At 35.6% G+C, this 27,421-nt stretch overlaps 1 protein-coding gene across 2 annotated transcripts; it reads right to left on the reverse strand.

Annotated features, from left to right (window-relative positions):
- On the reverse strand, positions 1-27,421 carry LOC138323775 (chitotriosidase-1-like). 2 transcript variants are annotated; one of them, XM_069268610.1, is made up of 13 exons: positions 27,286-27,421; positions 10,560-10,614; positions 10,127-10,319; positions 9,372-9,624; positions 7,968-8,092; positions 7,252-7,375; positions 6,702-6,884; positions 6,205-6,327; positions 4,388-4,545; positions 3,783-3,865; positions 2,456-3,220; positions 2,019-2,082; positions 905-1,067 (listed from the first exon to the last, which is right to left on the reverse strand). In XM_069268610.1, exons 2-13 carry the CDS (start codon positions 10,612-10,614, stop codon positions 1,052-1,054), a joined length of 2,142 nt encoding a protein of 713 aa, XP_069124711.1. In that variant the 5' UTR covers positions 27,286-27,421; the 3' UTR covers positions 905-1,051. The 2 variants fall into 2 exon arrangements, with proteins under 2 accessions (XP_069124709.1, XP_069124711.1); XM_069268608.1 differs by lacking the exon at positions 2,019-2,082 and having other exon boundaries at positions 1-1,067.

Here is a 27,421-nt window from a genome sequence, read left to right on the forward strand (position 1 = left end):
TTATTTATTTTTATTTTCCTTTATTTAACACAAGACATTATGTTTCATATCTGTATGTATCGTGAAATATACGAATTTCGTTGTGCATCGATTAAAGTACAGGAAATCTTAAGCTGACCAGCGTCTGGTAATATTTGACTGTCCGAAGATGACTTCGTAGTAAAAAAAAAACAAACAACAAAAAACGTGTTTGTCCAATATGAAACATTGAACGAGATATGATCCGTACGGTTATATTCGGTGTAAACACCATGTGTAGTCATATGAAAACTAAACATTATTATCTTAATTTAATGAAAGTGATCTTCTTGCATTCTGATCTAAGCAAGCACTAACGGATTGAAAGAGTTGCTTCCCTTCGTTTATGACGAAATTAAACAAAGGGAAGTAACTCTGATAAATCAGAATGGTTTATTGTGTTTTTAATATATTTATACCTATCAAGCAGTATGGTAGACAGAAAAAAACTCTCACCAGCATTCAGGTTCGGATGATAGAAAAGGAAGTAACTAAAAAATTGTATTAGATGACTTTTCGTCATCTTTTAAACCCATCTGTAACGTGATATCAGTGTATATGAAACTGTAAAGCTTTAACAAGTGAGATTCATGGTAGGGGCGTATGCATGACCGTCTCTGCAACCGGATATATGTAAAAATGGATTGAACGTATCACAATCGGTGGTTTTAACCAACACTGAAAAGATAGAACAGATGTTCAGTGGTCGATGTGTACCAATCTCTCTTTGCTCGACAGATGTAACCCTATGAACATTATTTAAGAAAATCTGATAATATACGAAAACAAACACAACGCAAATACGATAGCTTTTAGATAAATGAGACAATATTTTAGCATCGTTGTTAGCGTGTTTCACCACTATGTACATCCCTCCACGTTAAATGCATAGTCACAGATGAGGAATTGTGGATGGAACGCACGTCCGGGACCACAGCTCGTGCGATACGTAATGCCGTGCGAACACTCAATAAACATATCACATGAACGTGGGTCTTTGTAGATGCCATTCATTTTGCTTCGACAAAATTCACTAGTTCCTCCAAAATCTGCAAAAAATGACAAAAGAAAAGTTTCGTTAAGACATTGTTTTGAAATTATGTTAATTTGTTGATTCGTACGTTCTTTCATTTTAAGAATAACGCCACTATATATTTTTTTTTTAAAATAATGACAGAATTTTCTTATTCAAAATCACAACAAAACCCTCCATACCTCTGATCAAAGAAATCTGACACACTTAAATACCTCAATATTAAAATTGACTCTTTATTCATTTCGTAAATCTCAATAAAATGTTAAAATTCCGTTTTAGATTTAGTTATGATCACATTAGGATCTGAAAGAAATAGTAAGTGGCAAGGGCGTGCAAAACAGGAGGATGTGTGCTGCTTCAGTACAGATAATCAGGTATAAGGATAGGAAAAGAAGTTACAGTCTGACACGTGAAGGCGAGTAGAGTAGTAGATTATGAGTTAATAGTGTAGAGCTGCCTAATATGTAGTGCTCTTTCATCAAAGCATAGTGGCAAAGACACCGAGCCGGGAACTCCTCTCGGTCGTCCTATTCCCGGACTGCGCCAAGCAGAAATAGAAATTATCACTGTTAAAGGCATTGGGAGTGAACCCAAATGTTGATTCGAATAAGACATGTGCTATTTACAGTCCTACTGGTTACTGGTAAGTGTTTGTGCATTTCCAGACGGACAGCTGTGCTGATGTGATATATGCAAGCCAAAGCTTTAGCACAAGGAATGCAATGACAACAAAATAACGTGATTAAATCAAAGACATAAGTACTGGAAACAGTCTCACAGTGCATCACTACAAATACAATGTAAGTGATTGTGTGATATTGATACATAACGCAGTGGTCAAGCAGGTGATCACGTGACTTTTTACTAATCACGTGACGTTAGTATAAGAAGCGCGCTAAGCAAAAGATAGACAATGATCACGTGACACAAGTTGATGCAACATGGCGGCATTGTCAGAACTTACACTCTATTCTCACAAATAGATTCTGTACAGACTTTTATCGAAATTCTGCGACTGCTACCTATACCTGATGAAGGGAAATGTCATGTAAAGGATGATGTGAAAAGATAAACAAGGATTTTCTAAAAGTGTTGAGAAGCATAAGATTGCATGAAATAGCCGTTAAAAGTCCAGTACAAGTTCAAAACTTCTATGCAAACCAACTTCAAATTAAGAGTGAGGTGAGTACGTGTTCTATTCATATTGATATAAAAAATCATCTGGACAAAATGGATGGTATCAAAATAGTTGAAGGTATATTTTCATCAATTTGCGCATGCACAGGTTTCATTTTAAGCTTTGGGTGATTTATTTTGAAAACTCCATTCCGATATATGTATCATTTCTGATTGGAAATTAACCAAATAAATACCAGGGAACATATACAAGCGGTAACTTACTATTTAATAACTGGGTTGCGCCTTCAAAAAGTTGTGCTAATTCTATGGCGGTGACCGGGGTATTTGTGTGTAACGGTGCCTGTGTTCCTTGTCCGGCACTTAACGTGTCGGGTGGCGGGTTTGGCGCTGATTCCTGGAACATGCCCGTTTGGGGCAGACTTGGTGTTGGGGTCATGTCCTGAACCATTGCATTATTGGCGATATCCCAAGAGTTTGGACCAGGGGACTGCGGTGGGTCCCACTGGGGCTGGTTTGGAGACGTGTCCCACAAATTTGTAACCTCTTGTTGGGGTTCAAGACTGTGAACAGGCTGTGTTACCTGTGATTCTAAAGGAAGCAGAGACTGTGCCACCTGTGGCTCCATGGAAATTGCAGGTTGCACCAGATGGCGCTGTAGTTCCTGTACACTTTGCATCTGACGAAGATCTGTTGGAGGAGCGGGAGGAAAATCTGTCCTGGGCCCCTGGTCCCATGTCGGTTTATTTTGGGCAGATACAACGGTATTAATGTTTGCACGGACTGTCTCCTTCTGTACTGGTCTTTTAGGTGTAGCCATATTTTTTTTAATTGAACAGTTTGCATCTTGCTTCCAGTCACATCTACTTTTAACTTTGTTGAATTCCAAGTCTCCGTAGCAACTTAACTCGAGTTTTACTCCACCAAGACATCTAAAGAACTTCTTACATGTGTTTTCGTGAGGAAGGAAAGAACCATCTGGTACCCCATCACATATAGAACTTTTAGGCGTGTTTGGTCGTATATCACCTGTAATAAAAATAAATATACAAATCTCCTTCAGCAACGTCTAAGTCATACAACATCATGTGACATTCACGAATTCATACAATGTAAAATTCAGCGGTAAGTGGCAGTTTCTTTCTGATTGAAAATAATAATAAAAACTTAATTCGTTGATATCATTGTGATCTAAAGAACTGAAACATAACAAAATGTTAATCTTAACTCAAATAATTGCCTCGACTAATACAGATGGATTGCTAATCAAACGCTCAACCAATCAAATTAACGCTATATTCTCTGGCTACATGGTATATTGTGGATATCTTAAGAGAGATTTCTAGCTACACCGGCATATTGCGGGAGCTAAAAAAAAGAGAATCTCCTTGGTTATAGGTTATATTTCGGGCAGCATTTCCATGGGGTTACATAACTAGGACTTAACGTAGGAAAACAATTTAAATATTGCCCTCTTTACATGGAATGGGTTCCCTTTCTGTGAAAATTTATGGCAATTCTCAGAAAAGTTTAATTTAAACCAAATATAGATATGTACGAGTTTAAACAGTCAAATGGAAACCTGACTCACGTGATTTGGGCAGGTCTGGTGGTCTGATGACACTGGTCTGGGATCTGGCGCTTGGTCCTGTCTGTACGTGAATCAGCTTCTGTCTGGGTGTATAGATTAGATAGACGTCAGATTACAATTGATAGCCTACCGTCAGTAGGATAACTAAAAAACGATGTTAGTACAACAAGACACCATCAGACGATGAGGAATGGCGAGAGCAGAAATACGTATGTAAATACGACTACTGGTACATAACCAAATAGGACTAGTAAACTTTAAATGGTAGAACTTCAAGATATTGGACGCACCAGGATCTCACTCATTCATAGATTTGTTTTGCGATATAAAATGTACTTTGCCAGAAAAATCCCGAGGATATTAGCCTACATCTAGGAGAGGTGAAAGCAGAAGTACGCATCTTTATAAGACTAGTTGGAACCTAACTTTGACTTCACTCAAAAAGCTCCATTTAAAATTGGGAATGACCATCCAAGCAGTAGATTACAAGAATGCAAGAACCACAATTGCAAAGAAGATTCCGAGGATGTTAGACAAGATTTAGATATTGACTAAACTTTATCGTCGGATATGGCACTGTTGGACTTTCTTATTCCGGAACTTACCTTTGTACCTTTTTGGGGCGTTGCATTTTAACCCCTAATGCTTTGTTGATAGCGACGATGAGTGGGTATTTTTGTCCGTTACATGATCCAGTGAAGTCGTCTAAATCCAATGACCAGATCATGATGCCACCAAATCCACTGTTTATTATATATTTCACCTGAACAAAGAAGCATTAGTGCACTGTCTTAATGGCATGTTTACCATTATCATCCGTATATAAATGTCATTTTTGTTATACTACTAAAGAAAGGATAAGGCATGAAAAACATGGAGATTTAAATATATTCCCCAATATGTTAGTGACAAAGTGTCAGCTAGAAAGCCACCGTCTAATTACTATGTTTCCCCTTATTTGAGACTATAACAACTAAATGAGATGTTGATTTTAAAATATGAATCAAATATGCTCACAATTATCCATACAGAAAATACATTTATAATTTGAATTTCAGTTATTCACTGTCTTCAAAACGATAACCATTGTATAAATTACTGTGACGTTCCAATGAAATTGGTCCAACAGTTAAGATGTTACAGACAGATTCCAGAAACCCACCATAATTTCGTTAAGGGTCGATATCAAAGTTTTTCTCTGATACATCTGACATATATACATTACCTTTGTCCACAGACTATATAAAAGTTTTCCTCTGATACTTCTGACATATATACATTACCTTTGTCCTCAGACTATATAAAAGTTTTCCTCTGATACTTCTGACATATATCCATTACCTTTGTCCACAGACTATATAAAGTTTTCCTCTAATGCTTCTGATATATATCCATTACCTTTGTCCTCAGACTATATAAAACTTTCCTCTGATACTTCTGACATATATACATTACATTTGTCCTCAGACTATATAAAAGTTTTCCTCTGATACTTCTGACATATATACATTACCTTTGTCCTCAGACTATATAAAAGTTTTCCTCTGATACTTCTGACATATATACATTACCTTTGTCCTCAGACTATATAAAGTTTTCCTCTAATGCTTCTGACATATATCCATTACCTTTGTCCTCAGACTATATAAAACTTTCCTCTGATACTTCTGACATATATACATTACATTTGTCCTCAGACTATATAAAAGTTTTCCTCTGATACTTCTGACATATATCCATTACCTTTGTCCTCAGACTATATAAAAGTTTTCCTCTGATACTTCTGACATATATACATTACCTTTGTCCTCAGACTATATAAAGTTTTCCTCTAATGCTTCTGACATATATCCATTACCTTTGTCCTCAGACTATATAAAAGTTTTCCTCTGATACTTCTGACATATATACATTACATTTGTCCTCAGACTATATAAAAGTTTTCCTCTGATACTTCTGACATATATACATTACCTTTGTCCACAGACTATATAAAGTTTTCCTCTAATGCTTCTGACATATATACATTACCTTACAGACTATATAAAAGTTTTCCTCTAATACTTCTGACATATATACATTACCTTTGTCCTCAGAGTATATACAAGTTTTCCTCTGATACGTCTGACATATATACATTACCTTTGTCCTCAAACTATATAAATGTTTTCCTCTAATACTTGTGACATATATACATTACCTTTGTCCTCAGACTATATAAAGTTTTCCTCTAATACTTCTGACATATATACATTACCTTTGTCCTCAGACCATATAAAAGTTTCCTTTGATACTTCTGACATATACCTTTGTCCTCAGACTATATAAAAGTTTTTCTCCGATACTTCTGACATATATACATTACCTTTGTCCTCAGACTATATAAAGGTTTCCTCTGATACTTCTGACATATATACATTACCTTTGTGGTCAGACTCGTCTCATCATCATAACCAATCCACTGATCACCATCTACAATGTAGGGTACTTTCTGGTCTTCGATTAGATAGGTCTTCACACCAGGCTTCTTTCTCTTCTCACAGATCTGAAGACAAGTGCAACAATTCAATTAAGTGAGTAATTGGTGATTTAGAAATTCTGGTTGATCAAATATACTTTTTAAGAACGTGTAAATATAGGCAAATCTGATACATGTACAGTAACACTTGTCACACCGACCACCTGCTTTACTTAATACGACCACTTTTCTACTGTCCCAAGTGACCAATTTTCATACATCTCTACCGAAGTGTCTAAACACTACTTAAGTATAAAATCATTTTCTCTGTCCCTTGGGTGGTCTTCATGGACCGGTTTGACTATTCATAATGGTTAGTCAGTTTTGATGTCAATCGTACATGACAAAGTGAAACAGAATCAGCGTATTTTCACAAAATATGCTAGTGGCCTTTGCCATACCTCATAGTATGACAAAAATCCTTCCTCACGGGTAAATTTTCCTCCTTTTCCTTTCTTTGCGGGGGCACCTACACCGTACTCAGATGGGTCAGTGAGGGTAAAAGATCGGCCATACACTGCGAGCCCGATGTTTAGCTTATGTTTGGGCACTCCCATCTTAAACCAGTAGTCGGCGGCCCATGCCTGTAAAACCAAGGCTGTATGGATTAAATTATATTTCCATCCGGCCAATATATGGCAATGAGATTTTAGAGAGAACAAACAGAAGACAATTCAAATTAAGTTTTGTTGTCTTCGTCTCCGGTAGTAGAAAAGACCAAGAGTGCAATGATCCTTGAAACTAAAATACAGAAAAAGGGTTTTTACATATATCTATAATGCATAATCTATATATACTTCGAGACTGCTTCTCAAGTAGACATTAAAGGTATAAATGTTTGAAAACCAAACATTTTACTTTCCACTTCTTCAATATAGACACGTCATATTAGTGGAAATAGCAAACAAATTCATGCTGCAAATGTTTCCTTTTTCCAATACATCAACTTACCAAATTTAGGAACTTTTCGTTTCCTCTTTCCCATCTCCCCCTAAACAATGGACTGTTATGGCCTGTCTTTTTCTCCCAGCCTCCATGAAGATCATATGTCATCACACTGATAAAGTCCATGTATCTGCAATAGATTATAGTACCGGAAACATGAATACTTTCGCGTGTTGATGTTTTCGCTCAGTCATCCTTCATATTATCAACGCTGTGATGTTTTATCCGTTATGACTAAATTATTATTTCACGGTGACAATCAATGCTTGATGATATGGTCGCTAGTACATGTGATCGCAGAGATTTAATGAATTTATTAATTAATTAATTTATAATTTGATTTATTGTTTTATAAATGAAATATGTAGTAACATTTTTTCAGTTTTTCTCACACTTCCCATGAAATTGTGATCGCGTCAGCCATTAACATAGTGGAATTGAATCATTTTGGCAAAACTGGAGATTGATGCAATATCAAAATGATAAACATATAAAATGTATGGAAGGATATATGGCGATAACTTTATCTGATGAATGATATTTTCGATAATTTATAGTAATTGTCTTAAAATAATGCCTTAGTTTAAATTTTAAAAGTTTAAATTAATGACTTCTATGATTATGTGTTCTATTTACATTAAGTAAATGTCTATAGTTTTTCGTTGATCTAACATCCTGTTCCTCTATAAGTAGACCAGCGATATCTCAGAGTTTGAACTAACCTGCCTATCTCGGCTATCTCGTATGCTTTGTCGATAGTTTCCTTCCCTGCCGCCACTGCAGCTGTGAGAAGAAGGCGTGGTTTGCCCGTGATCTTTGACTCCTTACTAAACTCATCATATAGTTCCTGATTGTTGTTAAAACAAAAATATTAAAAGCATTAAAAACTCATTTGATTTTTCTATTATTTAAAAAAACACCTTCCTGAGTGAATCCTTATTTGCTTGAAATCACTAATAGACACTCATCAGATATACAAACAGATGATACATATTGGGACATAGAGACGAACTGATAAGTTGTAAGAGTCGTCCCAACTCATTCTTCTTTGAGGCCCGTCACTTCAGCGTTCGAAGGTTCGAAATATCTTAGCTTTTTGAATACTAGAAGTCTTGAATGTTAATTCTTTGACGCCTTTCTTGTTAATCACATTTGATGTCTGTCTTGTAGAATGAAAATCAAAGTCGCTTCTTATTTGAACAGTATTTGTAGCTTTTAATTCAAGCATACTTCTAACATAATATTCCTAGACCTCTTTGTTTTACAGCGACAGACAACAATGAGAGACTAATATAATCTTTCCCTATCTTGAGGGTAGGACAGGGAAATCTCTACCCGAGGAGGAGATTCAAGATTGGCTAACTCGAGGCTTGCCGAGGGTTAGACTGCCGTGAATCTCTTCCGAGGGTAGATATTTTCCTATCCTACTCTCTAGGTAGGGAATGATCCTTTTTCTGCCAATGTAGTTTCCAAAACAGTTAAAATCTACCTACGCGATTGAAAAAAGCGAAGACATATACCTTTATTTATTTATTAAACTGTGTCAAATTGGAGACTTTTTTAATACTCAACACCTTTGTTAAAGCCGCTGTACTATGACAAATAAGAATCTAAATCATTTTGAAATATTTCAAGTCAAAGAAATTTAAATTGAATCAAACCGTTTAAATACAGCGTTTTCGCTGGTACAACAGAATAAGTGAAGACAGGTTGACATTCGACTGCGATGATCATCATGTCAAAGTTTAGTAGGTGCGTGAAGCATAAACTCAAGGTTGACATAGAATGTCCAATTGGACTGCACAGGTTAATATCTATTTGCATATGAAGTATTACAACTTCCGGTTTATCACGCGAATATGTTCGACGCGTGCAGGCTGTCTTGCCCTGGGTAAGACAGAGAAATCTTACCGCCACCGGAAGCCTAAATATCTCTTTCCGATGGGGTAGAAATTGGCGTCTGAGATATATCATATACAAAAGACCTATTGAGACTTAAGCGTAAATTATCTTTTATGCTCTCGTTTGCTCACCGTTGGGCTATGTTCACATGTATGATATATGCTCATGTTTGTATTTTAATTTGATATTCAAATGCTTATTAATGGCGTTAGAATATGCCTCACCTTGACTAGCTTGGTGAACCTTGCTTTGTCTGCCGCAGGACTACCTCTGTTTCCAGGATATTCCCAATCAAGATCGAGACCGTCAAAGCCACGTGACCTCATGAACTTTACAGCAGAGGTTATAAATATGCGGCGGTTGGCAGGAGTCTCAACCATTTGTGTGAATGGTTCAGAGCCCATGTTCCACCCACCAACGGCTATCAGAGTCTTTAATTCGGGATTCACATTCTTCAAATCATTGACTTTGTCGAACCTGATAGATGCAAGTAATAAATAGAAGTCATTGTTTGTACCGTTGAGGTTAACAGATTATCAGACAAAATGATAGTTAAAATCGTGTTGTTTGGTTACATGGACCATCAATTCAAGCAGCATGAATGTTGAACGTTAAAGGAAATGGAATTTCCTGAATTGCGGACATTTCAATTATTATGCTTTAAATTCCAAAAGCCACATTCCCTGTGTGTTCGGTTGTGCGTCAGTGTTTTACAAGGCTGTGTTATGTTTCTCGTTATTCGGGAAAAGGTTTTATTACGACAAGGAGACACAACCCGAATACATACTGTAGCCTGCCAAACATTTACACACACAACCCATTGCATACAGGGGAAGGAGGCCGTCCCTAAGCCTAAACAAAAGACATCTTGTAAAGTGAATGCCTAAATTTTCTGAAAATAGTTTGGTTTACGAGATATACCAGCCTATTTAACAGCTCTCATGAGATACATCTAAAAGAAATACCTTGCAATACTCACATTCCTTTCGACCATTCCGTGGAGTCATCGTTCCATTCAAACGGAGTCAGTGCATGATTTGTTAGTTTAGCGAATGAATACACAATATGAGTGCATAATCGATCGTCAATGTTGTCCGGAGTATACTTCCCGATCTTAGGTCTATATTGAGCCCAGTTTGTATAATAACATACCCTTCTCATACCATAAGCCCCTGCAATCAAGAAAAATTAGATTTATTGACAACACTAATCCTTGTATCATTAATATTATTCCAAAGAAAATGAATCGTGATGAAATTGCCGACACCGTAAAGTAATGAATTCTTTACGTATTTTCGTTTTGAAATCGATGGGATACCATTTTACGCGTGTAAATTACTAAATATTCATTTCTCAATTGTGAAAACAAACATATTATATAGTTAATGCTAACAATCGGTATACATACTTACCAAACACCATGGACATAAACAAAAGCCAGAGCGAGTCTTTGTAGTAATGTTTCATCTGGAACATAAGAAAGCGCAACAGTATTACAAACTTTTCTAAGGTCACAAAAGTAGACACAGATAAAGACAAACTGATTCCTGTAAACCCAACCACCCAACGTCGTTGTGGGGGTATAATTAATTCTGCAACATTGAATGAATGACTTAGTCATCACTTTAAACAAGGTCTGCCACAGAATCAAGACAAGGTCCCTCAGTTACTCCATGTCTTTGGCAGTATGCTTCATAACACCATAAAAACGGCAAGAGTTCCACTATTACGAAGAGATACAGCACTAATATACCGCAGTCTCCCAAAACACACAGACACTTATAACGCAGGTATATGTCTTTAATCAACCTAGCCGTTAATAGGACGATGAAATGATAATTGCTGTGCTATTTTAACCAATGTAAAAGCAAACTTAAACCCTTATATCGAGAGGATCAATACATATATCTCTCCTGAGGATGACTTAAAAGCATTAACAATATAGAAAGTTATATTGTCAATATTTACATTGTCACTGCATAGTACCTATATGTTGCTACTAAGCCCAATGTATGATATTTTCAGGTATTAACATTAGCTGTTAGGCTCTGGCGTACTAATACAATAATCAGAGTTCAAAACGTCAAGAAATGACTGGGCTTTACTTCAGTGTGTAATAATTTACTGAAGAATATAACATTCTAAAAATTGATTAATATGGAAATATATTTTTATGAAAATATTTGAAATGGATTCAAATTTTGGACTGATCGTTGTGTATCCCATTCTATCGATGAAACTATTTCATCTACTGGTATTGTTAAGTCGGTTGTTCTTGGCAACACGCCGGAGTATACATATGCTTGCATGAAGATCTGTGACAAAATAAAGTGGTTTAACACAGCCCACATTGAATCATCAATATGTGGCCACAAATAGACAGAGAGGGGTTACTCTTTACTGTATGATACAGTGACAAGCGGTCATGAGAAAGCGTCACGATTTTGCCTTCTCCAATTGTTCTTGTTCGGCTTAGGTTAATATATGCTAAAAATTCACATTCGTTTTTGTAAATAAACATGCTAATCAATTCATCGTTTGGTTAAATATAGTTCTATCAATTTATATATGACATGCTGCATATCAAACGAATGGTTAAATGGTGTTACACAGCACTACTGACGGGCTATCTTATCTCCATGACATTGCATAAAGTTATTAAACCCTTCTACATCGACATCATACACAAATTTTGCTTTGTTGGCACTCTTTATAAAGGCCATTGATGGCCGAGTAATGAAAATGTTCTATATTATCCCACATGGCCTCAATCTCTGGGTCAAGGTGGCCAAGTGGTCGAGATAACCGAAACCAGATTTTAACGCTAACCTTCTAATTCTAGAACTTCCGTCAGTGATATTTAACCAAGGACCAAGACCTAGCTTGTTATGCCAAGGAATAAAAAAATTAAGGCAATACAAACAACTGAAAACGGGTCGAATGATTACTTCCCTTCTCCTAAGGATGTTCCAATAATGGTCGAAATCCATGTAGAACTCTATGACTAGTAACGACTTAAAGATATTGACGGACAGACGATGGAAGACTAGTAATGGAATAAGCTCACTGGTCATTTAAGGTTATTATCAGTTTAAAACTGTCTGATTGGTGATCAGACCATGTATTTAGATATGAAAACACAATACATTTATTCCTTCCTCTATTACTTGCCAATAATAAAATTTTCGTCCTGATATCATAGCATTACTCATCACCGACTCTTCCTTACATCGCCGTCATCTCCGTTTACAAAGCCATTACCTCGCTCTCCTCTTTAGATTAAAACTTGTTTCATACATTACCAATATTCTATTTGCGTATGTGGAAATGGTTGAATTAGTGATGCTAGTACTTTTCTGGGGTGTTTCTTTCTGTATTATAATTGTGTCTATAAAATCTTTATAAAAATCCTCATGTGATCCTCTGGATTGTGAATTTGAGACCCAGGGACTGATGCACTGCACGGTACTGACCTTAAAGCAATATTTTTTTTTCACTTAGAACTCCGGCTTTCACTCAGCATAAAAGTTAAAATAAAATTTAATATTGGTAAATGTTACCACAAGCCTTTATATAAGTGAACATGTCTTGATAAACAATAATAATAAAACATTTCTCGGGCAATTGGTCACTAGCCTCGTCAATCACCATTCGTTAGATCACCAACTTCCTTGCTTCAATAAGTATGACACATCATGGCTAAGTATTTTTTAACCATGGGGTTGGTTCATTACAGATCACGTATAGGTTTTAGTAGGTTAAATATCATTGGGGCTAAATTTAGTAACAATGATATAACGACTGGTCAAGAGTTCAATAGATTCCGCACTTATCATACCGGGCAATTTGGCCGAGTTCTGAAATTGGTCATTATATCACTTCAACCTCCTTTTGTGAACTCAACACTGATTGGCTAGTAAAATTTGTGAAATCAGAATCCGTTTAATCATCCAATCAGTATTGACGTTTTACATGCCTGATAAGACTGTTTTATCGCGACCTTATAGGGTGAGAATGGAGACCATGAACTGTACTTGTGGACATGCGGCCTACGCGACGAGCTATAGATTAGATATCGAAAATCTGCATTAAGTCTCATTGTGATAGTAGAACATTCGCATTTATGGCATTTTGAGGTTTTGTTCTGCATAACATCCAGTCGAATGAAAACCGCTAATGTTTAAAACACACAAAATCCGAGAAACCGTATTATTTTATTATGTGGTTAAAAGTTTTTTTCCCGACTAGGATGAAGTTCCAGATACACACAGACTTAACAATCTATCACGTTAATGTATTCGGACTGAGGCCACATTGTTCCTTGCTAATGAGATACATGAACTGTTGATGTATGTAGTCATTCATACGTTCGTCTACATTATTAATGGTAAAGTGTCGATCATTAATCGGTGAAGGAGCCCGAAAACACATATCCTGTTCACTGTCGAAACACATTCATTGATAACATAATACGGTGTTCCTATATATCATGTATATGTAAAATATTATGGCTGAAAATAACGAAACCGACTTAACCTTTGGTAAGGAAGGTTAAAATGCGAGCGCAACATTTCTGAAGATTCAAATGGATATTAAATAACCTGCGATCAATGACAACGATCATTGTATTATCAAAAAGAATGTAACAAATAAATATAAAAAATAGGATCTTTTTTTTCTCTTCTCCTAAACTCTCTTTCTTCTTTCTAACGTCTCCCATTGACACTGCCTCACTTTCGGCCTTCAGTTGAGCGCTCGCCCTTGTGAGGCAGACTCCGGGTTCTGTCCCCTGGCCGAGACACACCTATAAAGTCTACAAAGTATTCATTCCGTTAGCGTTCAGAATTAAGGAGGTGGTGCAACTGATTCCCCAACTGGCAGTATAATGTGATCAGGTGGGGTGTGTTGCTTTGTGTCTTCGGCGGAAAGCTTCAGTGATAACGTACTAATATGACTGAAGGCAAGACCTTAAAGGGCGCAGCCAGATGTTTCAGTAATCATTAATTACGCAATGTTAATAAGGGCGCTCGTGCCCGAAGGGCTAGAAGTGCGAAGCACTTCTGAGGTAACAGATACACGAAAATATAAGAAAACACACAATCTTCAAAATTCAATCCTACTCACTGACAGCTTCAGTTTGCGGCCGCCATTTTTCCATACATACAAATGTATGGGGAGGTTGTGCATTGCTCAGGTACTGCTCTCCCCAGTACATATATATATTTAACTAATGCAAATGCAAAACAGGAGTAATTAAACTTTTTTTTTATTAATTTTTAATAATAATAATAACACTTTAAAAATTAAAAGCTATAGAATGCAGTCAAAATATCCACCAAGGCGAAGATGAGCACAGGGAATCATGACATCACATAATGTCAACAAATGGCTCTAAATCATAGGATTCGCATACGCGGCACTCCAGGCCTTGAATGGACACAGAGAAATCCGAATCTTTGCGTTCATTTATTTGAGCTTATGCTAGACAATTATTACATCATATATTTCTATAGTTTAAAGTGCGTCCTTTTATTTCTAAATTATGTCTTTTACATGAAATAGAAAATAAAATAAATAAGTTACGCTCTTCCTATGCCGTGCATGATTCATATTAAAACATCTGGCTGCGCCCTTTAAGGCCTTGCCGTCAGTCATATTACGTTCAATTTATGGAAATGACGGAGCCGAATTTTCTGTTTATTTTTTATTCATATATTCACACCTCAAACCCTTACTTGGTAAAGGAAATCCACATAAGAAACTTTTTATTTCTGTAACAGATATTCCGCTTTTGGCCAGCTGATTACATTGGAAGGTGGTCTATCACTCTAACGCTTGCAAATAAAGAGCAATAGCACTGAGCTTCTGCCAGACGAAGATTACGTTTGTCGGATCATAAAAGCGTTTGAACTGCTTGATTATATAATGAGCTGACTTCAAAGCACCGCATTCACGCTGATGGGATTTTTTTACAGTGGGGAAAAATGGCGGCCGCAAACTGAAGTTGTCAGTGTGTAGGATTGAATTTGAAAGATTGTGTTTTTTCTTATAGTTTCATGTATGTGTTATCTTAGAAGTGCTGCGCCCTTATAAAAAGGGCAAGAGTTCCATCATACAAGAAGACACAACACGAATACACAACGCTCACCTCACACACACAAAACAAATAAATATAAAAAAAAATAGGATCTTATTTTTTTTCTCTTCTTCTAAACTCTCTTTCTTCTTTCTAACGTCTCCCATTGACACTGCCTCACTTTCGGCCTTCAGTTGAGCGCTCTTGTGAGGTAGACTCCGGGTTCTGTCCCCTGGCCGAGACACACATATAAAGTCTATAAAGTATTCATTCCGTTAGCGTTCAGAATTAAGGAGGTGGGGCAACTGATTCCCCAACTGGCAGTATAATGCGACCGGGTGGGGTGTGTTGCTTTGTGTCTTCGGCGGAAAGCTTCAGTGATACAGTACTAATATGACGGAAGGCAAGGCCTTAAAGGGCGCAGCCAGATGTTTCAGTAATCATTAATTACGCAATGTTAATAAGGGCGCTCGTGCCCGAAGGGCTAGAAGTGCGAAGCACTTCTGAGGTAACAGATACACGAAAATATAAGAAAACACACAATCTTCAAAATTCAATCCTACTCACTGACAGCTTCAGTTTGCGGCCGCCATTTTTCCATACATACAAATGTATGGGGAGGTTGTGCATTGCTCAGGTACTGCTCTCCCCAGTACATATATATATTTAACTAATGCAAATGCAAAACAGGAGTAATTAAACTTTTTTTTTTATTATTTTTTTTAATAATAATAATAACACTTTAAAAATTAAAAGCTATAGAATGCAGTCAACATATCCACCAAGGCGAAGATGAGCACAGGGAATCATGACATCACATAATGTCAACAAATGGCTCTAAATCATAGGATTCGCATACGCGGCACTCCAGGCCTTGAATGGACACAGAGAAATCCGAATCTTTGCGTTCATTTATTTGAGCTTATGCTAGACAATTATTACATCATATATTTCTATAGTTTAAAGTGCGTCCTTTTATTTCTAAATTATGTCTTTTACATGAAATAGAAAATAAAATAAATAAGTTACGCTCTTCCTATGCCGTGCATGATTCATATTAAAACATCTGGCTGCGCCCTTTAAGGCCTTGCCGTCAGTCATATTACGTTCAATTTATGGAAATGACGGAGCCGAATTTTCTGTTTATTTTTTATTCATATATTCACACCTCAAACCCTTACTTGGTAAAGGAAATCCACATAAGAAACTTTTTATTTCTGTAACAGATATTCCGCTTTTGGCCAGCTGATTACATTGGAAGGTGGTCTATCACTCTAACGCTTGCAAATAAAGAGCAATAGCACTGAGCTTCTGCCAGACGAAGATTACGTTTGTCGGATCATAAAAGCGTTTGAACTGCTTGATTATATAATGAGCTGACTTCAAAGCACCGCATTCACGCTGATGGGATTTTTTTACAGTGGGGAAAAATGGCGGCCGCAAACTGAAGTTGTCAGTGTGTAGGATTGAATTTGAAAGATTGTGTTTTTTCTTATAGTTTCATGTATGTGTTATCTTAGAAGTGCTGCGCCCTTATAAAAAGGGCAAGAGTTCCATCATACAAGAAGACACAACACGAATACACAACGCTCACCTCACACACACAAAACAAATAAATATAAAAAAAATAGGATCTTATTTTTTTTCTCTTCTTCTAAACTCTCTTTCTTCTTTCTAACGTCTCCCATTGACACTGCCTCACTTTCGGCCTTCAGTTGAGCGCTCTTGTGAGGTAGACTCCGGGTTCTGTCCCCTGGCCGAGACACACATATAAAGTCTATAAAGTATTCATTCCGTTAGCGTTCAGAATTAAGGAGGTGGGGCAACTGATTCCCCAACTGGCAGTATAATGCGACCGGGTGGGGTGTGTTGCTTTGTGTCTTCGGCGGAAAGCTTCAGTGATACAGTACTAATATGACGGAAGGCAAGGCCTTAAAGGGCGCAGCCAGATGTTTCAGTAATCATTAATTACGCAATGTTAATAAGGGCGCTCGTGCCCGAAGGGCTAGAAGTGCGAAGCACTTCTGAGGTAACAGATACACGAAAATATAAGAAAACACACAATCTTCAAAATTCAATCCTACTCACTGACAGCTTCAGTTTGCGGCCGCCATTTTTCCATACATACAAATGTATGGGGAGGTTGTGCATTGCTCAGGTACTGCTCTCCCCAGTACATATATATATTTAACTAATGCAAATGCAAAACAGGAGTAATTAAACTTTTTTTTTATTATTTTTTAATAATAATAATAACACTTTAAAAATTAAAAGCTATAGAATGCAGTCAACATATCCACCAAGGCGAAGATGAGCACAGGGAATCATGACATCACATAATGTCAACAAATGGCTCTAAATCATAGGATTCGCATACGCGGCACTCCAGGCCTTGAATGGACACAGAGAAATCCGAATCTTTGCGTTCATTTATTTGAGCTTATGCTAGACAATTATTACATCATATATTTCTATAGTTTAAAGTGCGTCCTTTTATTTCTAAATTATGTCTTTTACATGAAATAGAAAATAAAATAAATAAGTTACGCTCTTCCTATGCCGTGCATGATTCATATTAAAACATCTGGCTGCGCCCTTTAAGGCCTTGCCGTCAGTCATATTACGTTCAATTTATGGAAATGACGGAGCCGAATTTTCTGTTTATTTTTTATTCATATATTCACACCTCAAACCCTTACTTGGTAAAGGAAATCCACATAAGAAACTTTTTATTTCTGTAACAGATATTCCGTTTTTGGCCAGCTGATTACATTGGAAGGTGGTCTATCACTTGAACGCTTGCAAATAAAGAGCAATAGCACTGAGCTTCTGCCAGACGAAGATTACGTTTGTCGGATCATAAAAGCGTTTGAACTGCTTGATTATATAATGAGCTGACTTCAAAGCACCGCATTCACGCTGATGGGATTTTTTTACAGTGGGGAAAAATGGCGGCCGCAAACTGAAGTTGTCAGTGTGTAGGATTGAATTTGAAAGATTGTGTTTTTTCTTATAGTTTCATGTATGTGTTATCTTAGAAGTGCTGCGCCCTTATAAAAAGGGCAAGAGTTCCATCATACAAGAAGACACAACACGAATACACAACGCTCACCTCACACACACAAAACACTGCATACATGGGAGACCGTTCGTACACGGCCCAGGTTGTTAATAAGACGTTCAATTTTATCAAACAAACAAACAAACAAGCATCTTGTCCATGATGAATTGTTTACCCAAATTTCCGATATGAATCTAATATTGTCCCTAACTTTACCTGTTAGTGTGCCGGCCTGAATGTTCAAGATAGTGTTTTCTTAAATTTTCACGTAATACTTTAGAAGTGCTTCATACTTCACGCCTTTCACGCCCTTATAACCACTTATAAGGTTGCACCGAAAGTCATACGGAGTTGAACAGTTTGATCCACAGTTTAGCCACGGATTTATTTTATATTTAATTCATTAAATGTGACATAATGAATTAAATATTTATAGGTATAGGTATATGAAAGAAAGCTGTCCCATATTTTCTTATTATAATGTAGTACTAGTACGAATATACGTACCCGGCCTACTTTACCATTCGGCCGGGTAGGAATTGGTCATTATGTGTCGTAGTGGAGCACTGCCTCAGAAAATCACTCAGACACAGTTTTCTTTACTTTTTGTAGGTTTCTGATTATTTTATGCGTAAACATGCATTTATGTATTATTTTTGTCCAAAACAAACATATCTGCCATTCTTAATATATACCGTACCGCTCACAAGACGTCATATAAATTCCTTTCAAAAAGATCTTCATATAATATATGTAAAAAATAATGCCTTGATGAGGATTTGATATCTTATGTGGTTAAGTTTTATTGTCGAGTAGGTAAGCGATATCAAACAAGTACGAAAAAATGCAAACAAACGTTTTATTATGGTTTGCATAAACATTACTTTGCTCCATTAGCACTAATAAGCACCAATTGTAGCTCTAAAGACGACACTATTTTCTGTCTAAAAGTCTTTTGAGCTACAATATTGCAGCTTATTATAATGGTAAAATGTGACTTTCCATTTGTTGCCGATTAGTAATTATTTTGTTTCATCGAAAGTACTCCAATTTTAAAATCAAATAGGCGAGGTACGAATAGCACTATAAAATTAACAAGATTTTCACAAAATCCAAACTTACAGTAGTTTTTCAAACACACACCCGTTCACCACATGCGACACATTCCATTCTAACTATATACAAGTATTAGCTTCCCAAAAAGCTTAGAAGGCTACCATACAGTATTATTTATTAGGAAGCGATGGTAGGAAAGCTTGACGCATTGTTCTGGTCACAGTTAGCTGACATAGTTCTTATGACAATTCATTTTTGAAGAATGATAATTTAAATGCTTCTTTCGTTGTTCAGAAGGTGCAGTGGGCCTTTCCCTAATGCTAACAAGTTTTCCGTTTAATAGTACAAACAACATTGCAGGCAAAGCGATCAAGATCGAAAATAACATGTCAAAAATTTCGCCACGTTGCGGCACATATAACTTGAAGCAAACCTTGTTGGTACCTTTGTATGTTCACAATAAAGGGGTTGATATGAAAGGTCTATGAAAAGTCTAGTGTTATGATTTCAAACCCCAAATAACGGGTTACTTGTATTAGTCTCCTTAAAGTATTAATACGAGGTTATTATGATTTTGGTGACGGTTTATTTTACTAAATTTTTCGTTAACGGCAAGGTTCCTGCTAGAATTAGCGAAGGAAAGACAGAATACATAGTTTTTTGTAACCGCTTTTCACTGTACTCGGCCATTACTTCCTCTCGTATTGTATCAGTGTTTCTTGTTTATTTTAGATCATCTGACCAAATGTCAGAATACTCCTTTGCAAATGTCCTTCGTCGTGCGTAAGACTATTTATTTCATTCAAATGTTTAATCCTTAACGGATCACTACCATGTTTGGTGTGAAACCTCTCTGGAGCAGCACAATCATATTTATTAAAGCAGGTTAGTCCGACCACTGGGGACATAGAAGAGAGTCTTCAAAGGCAGAACTTTACTGAATGTTTCCTAAAAAATCTTGCAAGTTTGCTTTTATATAGTAAAATTTGTCAAATAACCGTTACGACCCATCGACCTTTTGTAGGGCAAACGAAAAAAATCCGATATATATTGAGTTAATATGAAACCCGGTATTAATTTTACCCATACATGTTTCTGATCTAGAACAATTACAGTATATAGTGCATGTGCAATGAGAATACATTCATTTAAGCATTGAACGTCTTTCAGTTGGCATTCATAGTCAATATGAATGCAAACCGGACAGAGGCAAATTCCATGATGCGCGCTGAAAGACGTTCAATGCTTATATTTACATTTGGTTACAATTTTATGATGAAATCCCAAGGGATTTTGCATCCTTAATGAAATAATCATTAGTTATCGTCATGGATGGAACAGCCATTTGGACAGCAGCTTTTCCGTTATTGCTGGCACGACAATTGTGACGTCACAATGATAATGACGTCATAAAAAACGCTTGAAGTTCATTGTCTATATGACTGCCAACTGCACTTGGTAAGGTTACACAGTGGGACTGCGGTGAAAAAGAAAAAATATGTGTGTTTGATTAATCAATCCTATTAACAGCCAGGGTCATGTAAGGACGGCCTCCTATGTATGTGGTGTTGCGTGTATGAAATGCGATGAGATTGCGGTAGATTCGTGTTTTGGATTTTTAAATAAAGGAGCAGAAATTATCACTTTAATTGAATTTAGTGTGTCTCGACGATGGGACAGAACCAAGAGCCTACCTCTAAGGAGCAAGCGCTCAACTTAACGCCAAAATTGAGGCGGTGTCAAGGGAGCCGTTAGGAAGGAGAAAGTTGCTTAGGAAGAAGAGAAAAGATAAGATTCTAAAAGTCGCCTTTCTTATATTTTGTCATGCAATAGGAGTAGCAGGTACAGTTCTAACGCTCTCTGTATCTACCGCACGACGACCTTGTCTCTAAACAGGTATAACTTCGTCATGCCAGTTATTCTTATCAAGGTTTTTCTATTAAAATTAAAAATTGGATTGATTGATGTCACTACAACTTTTACTTGACAATCTGGGTAAGGGATCGGATCATGATGACATGGGTCGGAAATCATACACACTTGTACTTCCAATGAAAACAATAAGATTCAGTATGCAGATGAAAACCCACAGCAATAATCTGCTTTGGCATTATCAAAGAAATACTACATTTAAGTAAATATCAAAACTTCAGAGGTTGTCATTAAGTAATTCAAGAACATTCTAATATATTTTATTGTGATATTGGTTAAATGGAAAGCATTATAAAAAGAAAGCAACACAAAAAAACATCTTTTTGTTATCAGCTGAAAAATAGAAGTAGTTAGAATTATTTTAGACCAGAGGGAAATATATTTCGAAATAAGACTGGCAAAGCGAGGAGACCATTTCATGAACAAGACGATATTGATTGTTTTCAAATGATTTTCGTAAAAGATATTATAAATATCAAAAACGTTAACACAGATTAGAACATCTTGACATGGACTAATATTGAAACATCTTGCAAAAGCCTAATCAAAATGCAAGATATTGGTTTTGTTTTACAAAAGGTAACGTTGATTGGCTGTTCGTCTGCTTTATTAACACATTAATCATTATTCAATATTGTTTGATAAGTGATGTATCTTAGTGTGTTACGGTATAAATATCACTTAATTGGTATATATTTTAACTTCAGGTAATGCATTGTAGTTGTAGTGTTGGTGATTTAGTAATATTTATTAAAATACATAATAAAATTAATTTTGTTAGATAGTTAATCAATGTTTATACTTTCATCAACTCACACCAAATACGAAAAAAAGTATTTCGAATGTAATTCCTTTTTCACCTCAATCTATCAAAAGTTGAATGTAAAGGTAATAATAAATGTTATGGCATTATTTTCGTTTAATTTAAAAGTCATAATAGGTGAATATGTGGAGGCTACAAGAAACAATTAAATATTGATTTGTTTTAATTCTTTTAGGGCCAAACTGTAATTTTCAAAAACGAAGGAGCAAAATAACATACTTAAACGCAACATGTAAGGTAAATTGTATATAATAAAACATATACGGTTTCCCAGGGACATTAAAACAACCAATTGAAAATATCAAATGGTAATAAAATAAAGGCACCGTTTTAAAAGCGACAATTCAGTCTAAGAGTACTCACATATCGGACACAAACCAGTTCTAATGGAAGTAAGGTTAATTGGCTTCATTGTGATATGCTATGCCACTGTGGTGAATTGTGTGTAAAACGTTCAAACTTGGTCACTTCCGCCATTATACATTGTGGTCGGACGTCTTGTAAAAACCCTGGTCCTTATCACTGGAGTAAAGCAACCTTTATATAGAACTACTGAAATCGCTCTTGGAGAAGTGTGTTTACCTTATTAGGTGTATGCTTCTGTCAATTTTTCACCAACTCCTCGGTGGTTATATATTGCATTTGTTTAACTTGTGTGACATTGGCTCAGGTGTGGGAACAGCGTACATATTGTACCTACTTAATGGTATTACTATACCATTTGCAATTTCAACGGTTTCAATCAAAATAATTAATTGATAATGTCGTATTATTTGTCAATATTTTATGTTTCTTAAAGGATCTAGAAAAATGCATTAATGCCATTTTTTGCTTCATGGTTATGTTACTGGTTTACTTTAATACTTATATCATTTCATTTCCATTTTAGAATTGTTACCACTGTCTTCATTTGATCATAAACTCCACTAGGAATTTTAATTCGATAAATCAAGTCCATAAAACATTAGAAGATATTCATAACTGTGGTAGCAATATCAGGTGTTCACAATAGCCGATGTGGTTGAAAACTTTTAAAACAGAATAACAAGATTAACATATTTAATTTAGAAAAGGAATACATTATACAACATAACACTGATTTATTCGTCTTGATTTGAGTTTTATGATTGCTTAACGTGACAAAGATAGGTAGGAAGACATGAAACAATATATATCTGTCAACAAAACCTTTATCATGCCTTCTCTTTTCTTTTAGAAAAAAATACTAAATAAACAGCTCAAGTTGTTAATAGCTTTTGCTTTTTTACAAAGATTACACGTGTAGTCTACTTTGTATACAGATATGTTTTTAAAAAGATTACACGTGTAGTTTACTTTTGTATACAGATATGTTTTTACAAAGATTACACGTGTAGTTTACTTTTGTATACAGATATGTTTTTACAAAGATTACACGTGTAGTTTACTTTTGTATACAGATATGTTTTTACAAAGATTACACGTGTAGTTTACTTTTGTATACAGATATGTTTTTACAAAGATTACACGTGTAGTTTACTTTTGTATACAGATATGTTTTTACAAAGATTACACGTGTAGTTTACTTTTGTATACAGATATGTTTTTACAAAGATTACACGTGTAGTCTACTTTTGTATACAGATATGTTTTTACAAAGATTACACGTGTAGTTTACTTTTGTATACAGATATGTTTTTACAAAGATTACACGTGTAGTTTACTTTTGTATACAGATATGTTTTTACAAAGATTACACGTGTAGTTTACTTTTGTATACAGATATGTTTTTACAAAGATTACACGTGTAGTTTACTTTTGTATACAGATATGTTTTTACAAAGATTACACGTGTAGTTTACTTTTGTATACAGATATGTTTTTACAAAGATTACACGTGTAGTTTACTTTTGTATACAGATAGATTTTTACAAAGATTACACGTGTAGTTTACTTTTGTATACAGATATGTTTTTACAAAGATTACACGTGTAGTCTACTTTTGTATACAGATATGTTTTTACAAAGATTACACGTGTAGTTTACTTTTGTATACAGATATGTTTTTACAAAGATTACACGTGTAGTTTATTTTTGTATACAGATATGTTTTACAAAGATTACACGTGTAGTTTACTTTTGTATACAGATAGAATTTTACAAAGATTACACGTGTAGTCTACTTTACAGATATATTTTTACAAAGATAACATGTGTAGCCTACTTTTGTATACAGATATGTTTTTACAAAGATTACACGTGTAGTCTACTCTTGTATACAGATATGTTTTTACAAAGATTACACGTGTAGTTTACTTTTGTATAAAGATATGTTTTTACAAAGATTACACGTGTAGTTTGCTTTTGTATACAGATATGTTTTTACAAAGATTACACGTGTAGTCTAATTTTGTATACAGTTAGATTTTTCACAAGGATTACACGTGTAGTCTACTTTTGTATACAGATATATTTTTACAAAGATCACATGTGTAGCCTACTTTTGTATACAGATATGTTTTTGCAAAGATTACACGTGTAGTCTACTTTTGTATACATATAGATTTTTACAAAGATTACACGTGTAGTCTACTTTTGTTTTCAGATAGATTTTTTACAAAGATAACATGTGTAGCCTACTTTTGTATACAGATATATTTTTACAAAGATTACACGTGTAGTCTACTTTTGTATACAGATAGATAAACAGTATCATCCATGGATAGAACAATAATTAAACACGATTCTTATAAAATTATATTATATAAGCTTCAAATTGGTTGATATAACGTCATGTGATAACCGATAAAATAATTTGTATCCAATGAAAAAATCCATCTTATTGACTAAAACATCAGGGATATTGACAGTTACAATATAATAAAATAGATGAGCGTAGTAGAACAAACGAGTAGTCGATAGCTATGTACTATAAACAAGTGCATTAGGTTTTAATAGATTGATGAGATAAATTGTTTCAAGTCTTCGCCACCACGGTTGGAAACTTTGTTTGAAAAGTATCTTATCATCGCGTTGGAGGTCATTAAGAGACAATAGTGTCCTCTGTGAATCGTTGTCCATACACAAAATCTTACACATTTTATATCAAATATATATGTTATTCGCTGGTCATACCGACAAATACACAACATTAAGTGGCTAGTTCCGGTTACCATTACTTAGTGGGCACTTGTAGTACAATGGGCTGAGTATAATTATGAGTGATTGTACGATATGGTGAAATGCGCGAACGACATGAGGAATGGATACTGCCAAATCTAGAGTACGTATCTATAATGGCGCAAATCCTCGCTGTTAACATAGGGCAATGAGAACAACGAGTCCGGCGACAGGTAAATCAGGTGTATATGACATATCGCCATCAGGTAAAAAACTTGATTGACAGGTAGCTGACTTCGTGTTAATGATCGGGACTATACGAAATGTCTGCGGGATATGGTTCCATCTAAACACTATCTCACCTCTTAGTGTCCGATATTTATAAACAAGACGTCCGCATTACTAGAGATAAATGACAATTATAATATCGTACAACATAACTAGGTCAAAATAACACTAATCCTCTATCATTTCCATATAATTTGAAGTGAAAAAATGTTTTTGTCGTTTTAGCATACATTTTACGTATGTATATTTGATGTACGCATACAAGCGGATTTCCGACTTAGGTGGGCGAGGATTTAATTAAAATAGGCTTTGCTGGAAATGAATTAACATAATAACAAAGAATTAATTATTCCTATGATCGTTCTCGTGCGTCGAATGCCTATCAACAAATGAAATTAGTCGGTTGTCTTTTAACTAAAACTGTATAGAGGCCATTAGAACATATAATGGGACATTATTTCGTCATAGGTTACACTTGTGTCGTCACAAATGTCAAAACCGATTAGAAAAACGTGTCGTCAGAGATCTTTAACTTTGAAGGTTAAATTGTTCTCGAATGCGTCATAGTCGGCTGTATAGTTACATGTAATAGAGGTGTCGTTAAGATTCATTACGTATACACGTCGTTAATAAAAAGTAATACCGTAAATGACATTGGAACAATAGTGCCGATACGGATCTATTGATGATGAGTGTGTCGTCACGTGTTACGTTATGAGGTCCTTAACTGAAATGTCCAATTGTCCACAGAAAAAGAAGCATTTCATGTCATTGGGTCGCAAAGAGGTATACGCGTCTCGTTAGTATGACGTCATACGTTATTACTGTGTCGTCACAAATTATATGTGTGCGGCCAAAGCTTGCGTGCAGTCAGAGTGTGCTACAGGCTTAGAGTTTGAAGTGTGTGGTCACAGGTTGCAAGTATGTATCAAAAAGCTACAAAAGTGGCGTGCTGTTACATAATATCTTAAAATCCAGGACAATTGTGTGCAGTGCATTGCATGTCTGAAAGTCCATGATTCGGGAGTCTGCAGTACATTCGGGTAGTGTATCTTTGTGGAAAATCTTGTCTATTTTCTAGTGCTATTACCGTGATACATACTACCAGAGACACCGGACAGCATAACAACAATACCCCCTCCGTCACATTATACTGATAACGCGAACCAGTCGTCCCCTACCGTTATAATGTATCTTGGGCATGAGACAGAACTCACTACCTTACTCACATGAGGGCAAATGCTTAATGCGATTTCAAAAGTGATACAGTGCCAAAGCAGACGCTAGGAAAGACAAAATCATTAAGAAGAAGAGAAAAGATAGGTTCCCAAGTTTAATCGCCTTTTACGATCATGCATTGAGAGATGCAGATATTATTACAATATCCTATCTTTGGATGAGTCAATACAATCCCACGTTTAATGCGTTGTTTTAAATATGCTTAGTCAACTGTTTGCAAGACGTGCAAAGTTAAATTAACGTTTGTGGACAAAAAATAGCATTACCAAATTAAGACGTATCTTATATAAAGCTTAGTATCATAAAATAAATTTGACTTCATTACAATAATTACAATGACTTATAATATTTAGGTTTTTATATATACAGTTATATCAAATCTTAAGCACACTCATGTTTGCCATTGTTTACCCTCTAGATTGTTTAACCAATGAGATGACCCTGTTGGGAAGTGTCAGTGGTGAGACAGTAGATCGCTATTGTACCTGTAACACAGTAATTTCCTGTACTGTCATATCATACGATGACAATTATTGTACTTACTGTAGGACCAGTTTCACTCACCTTATTCTCGGAAAATTCTCCAAGTCGTTAAATCCCGTAGCTCGCTGTGTTAATTCCTTGTAATCCCTTAATTGTATTTTTATTGTTTAGAAATGACGGACCTAAATAAGTCCTCACACATCAAGGAAAGGTGCAC

The sequence above is a fragment of the Argopecten irradians genome, chromosome 5 (assembly GCF_041381155.1).
Source record: "Argopecten irradians isolate NY chromosome 5, Ai_NY, whole genome shotgun sequence".
Taxonomy (NCBI): Eukaryota; Metazoa; Mollusca; class Bivalvia; order Pectinida; family Pectinidae; genus Argopecten; species Argopecten irradians.

Coding starts and splice junctions, on each gene's coding strand:
- LOC138323775 (XM_069268608.1), bottom strand. CDS start 10,614: ATGAAACATTACTACAAAGACTCGCTCTGGCTTTTGTTTATGTCCATG. Junction 6,885..7,251: donor ACGAAAAGTTCCTAAATTTG/GTAAGTTGATGT, acceptor TTGGTTTTACAG/GCATGGGCCGCCGACTACTG. Junction 6,328..6,701: donor GATTTTTGTCATACTATGAG/GTATGGCAAAGG, acceptor ACTTGTCTTCAG/ATCTGTGAGAAGAGAAAGAA.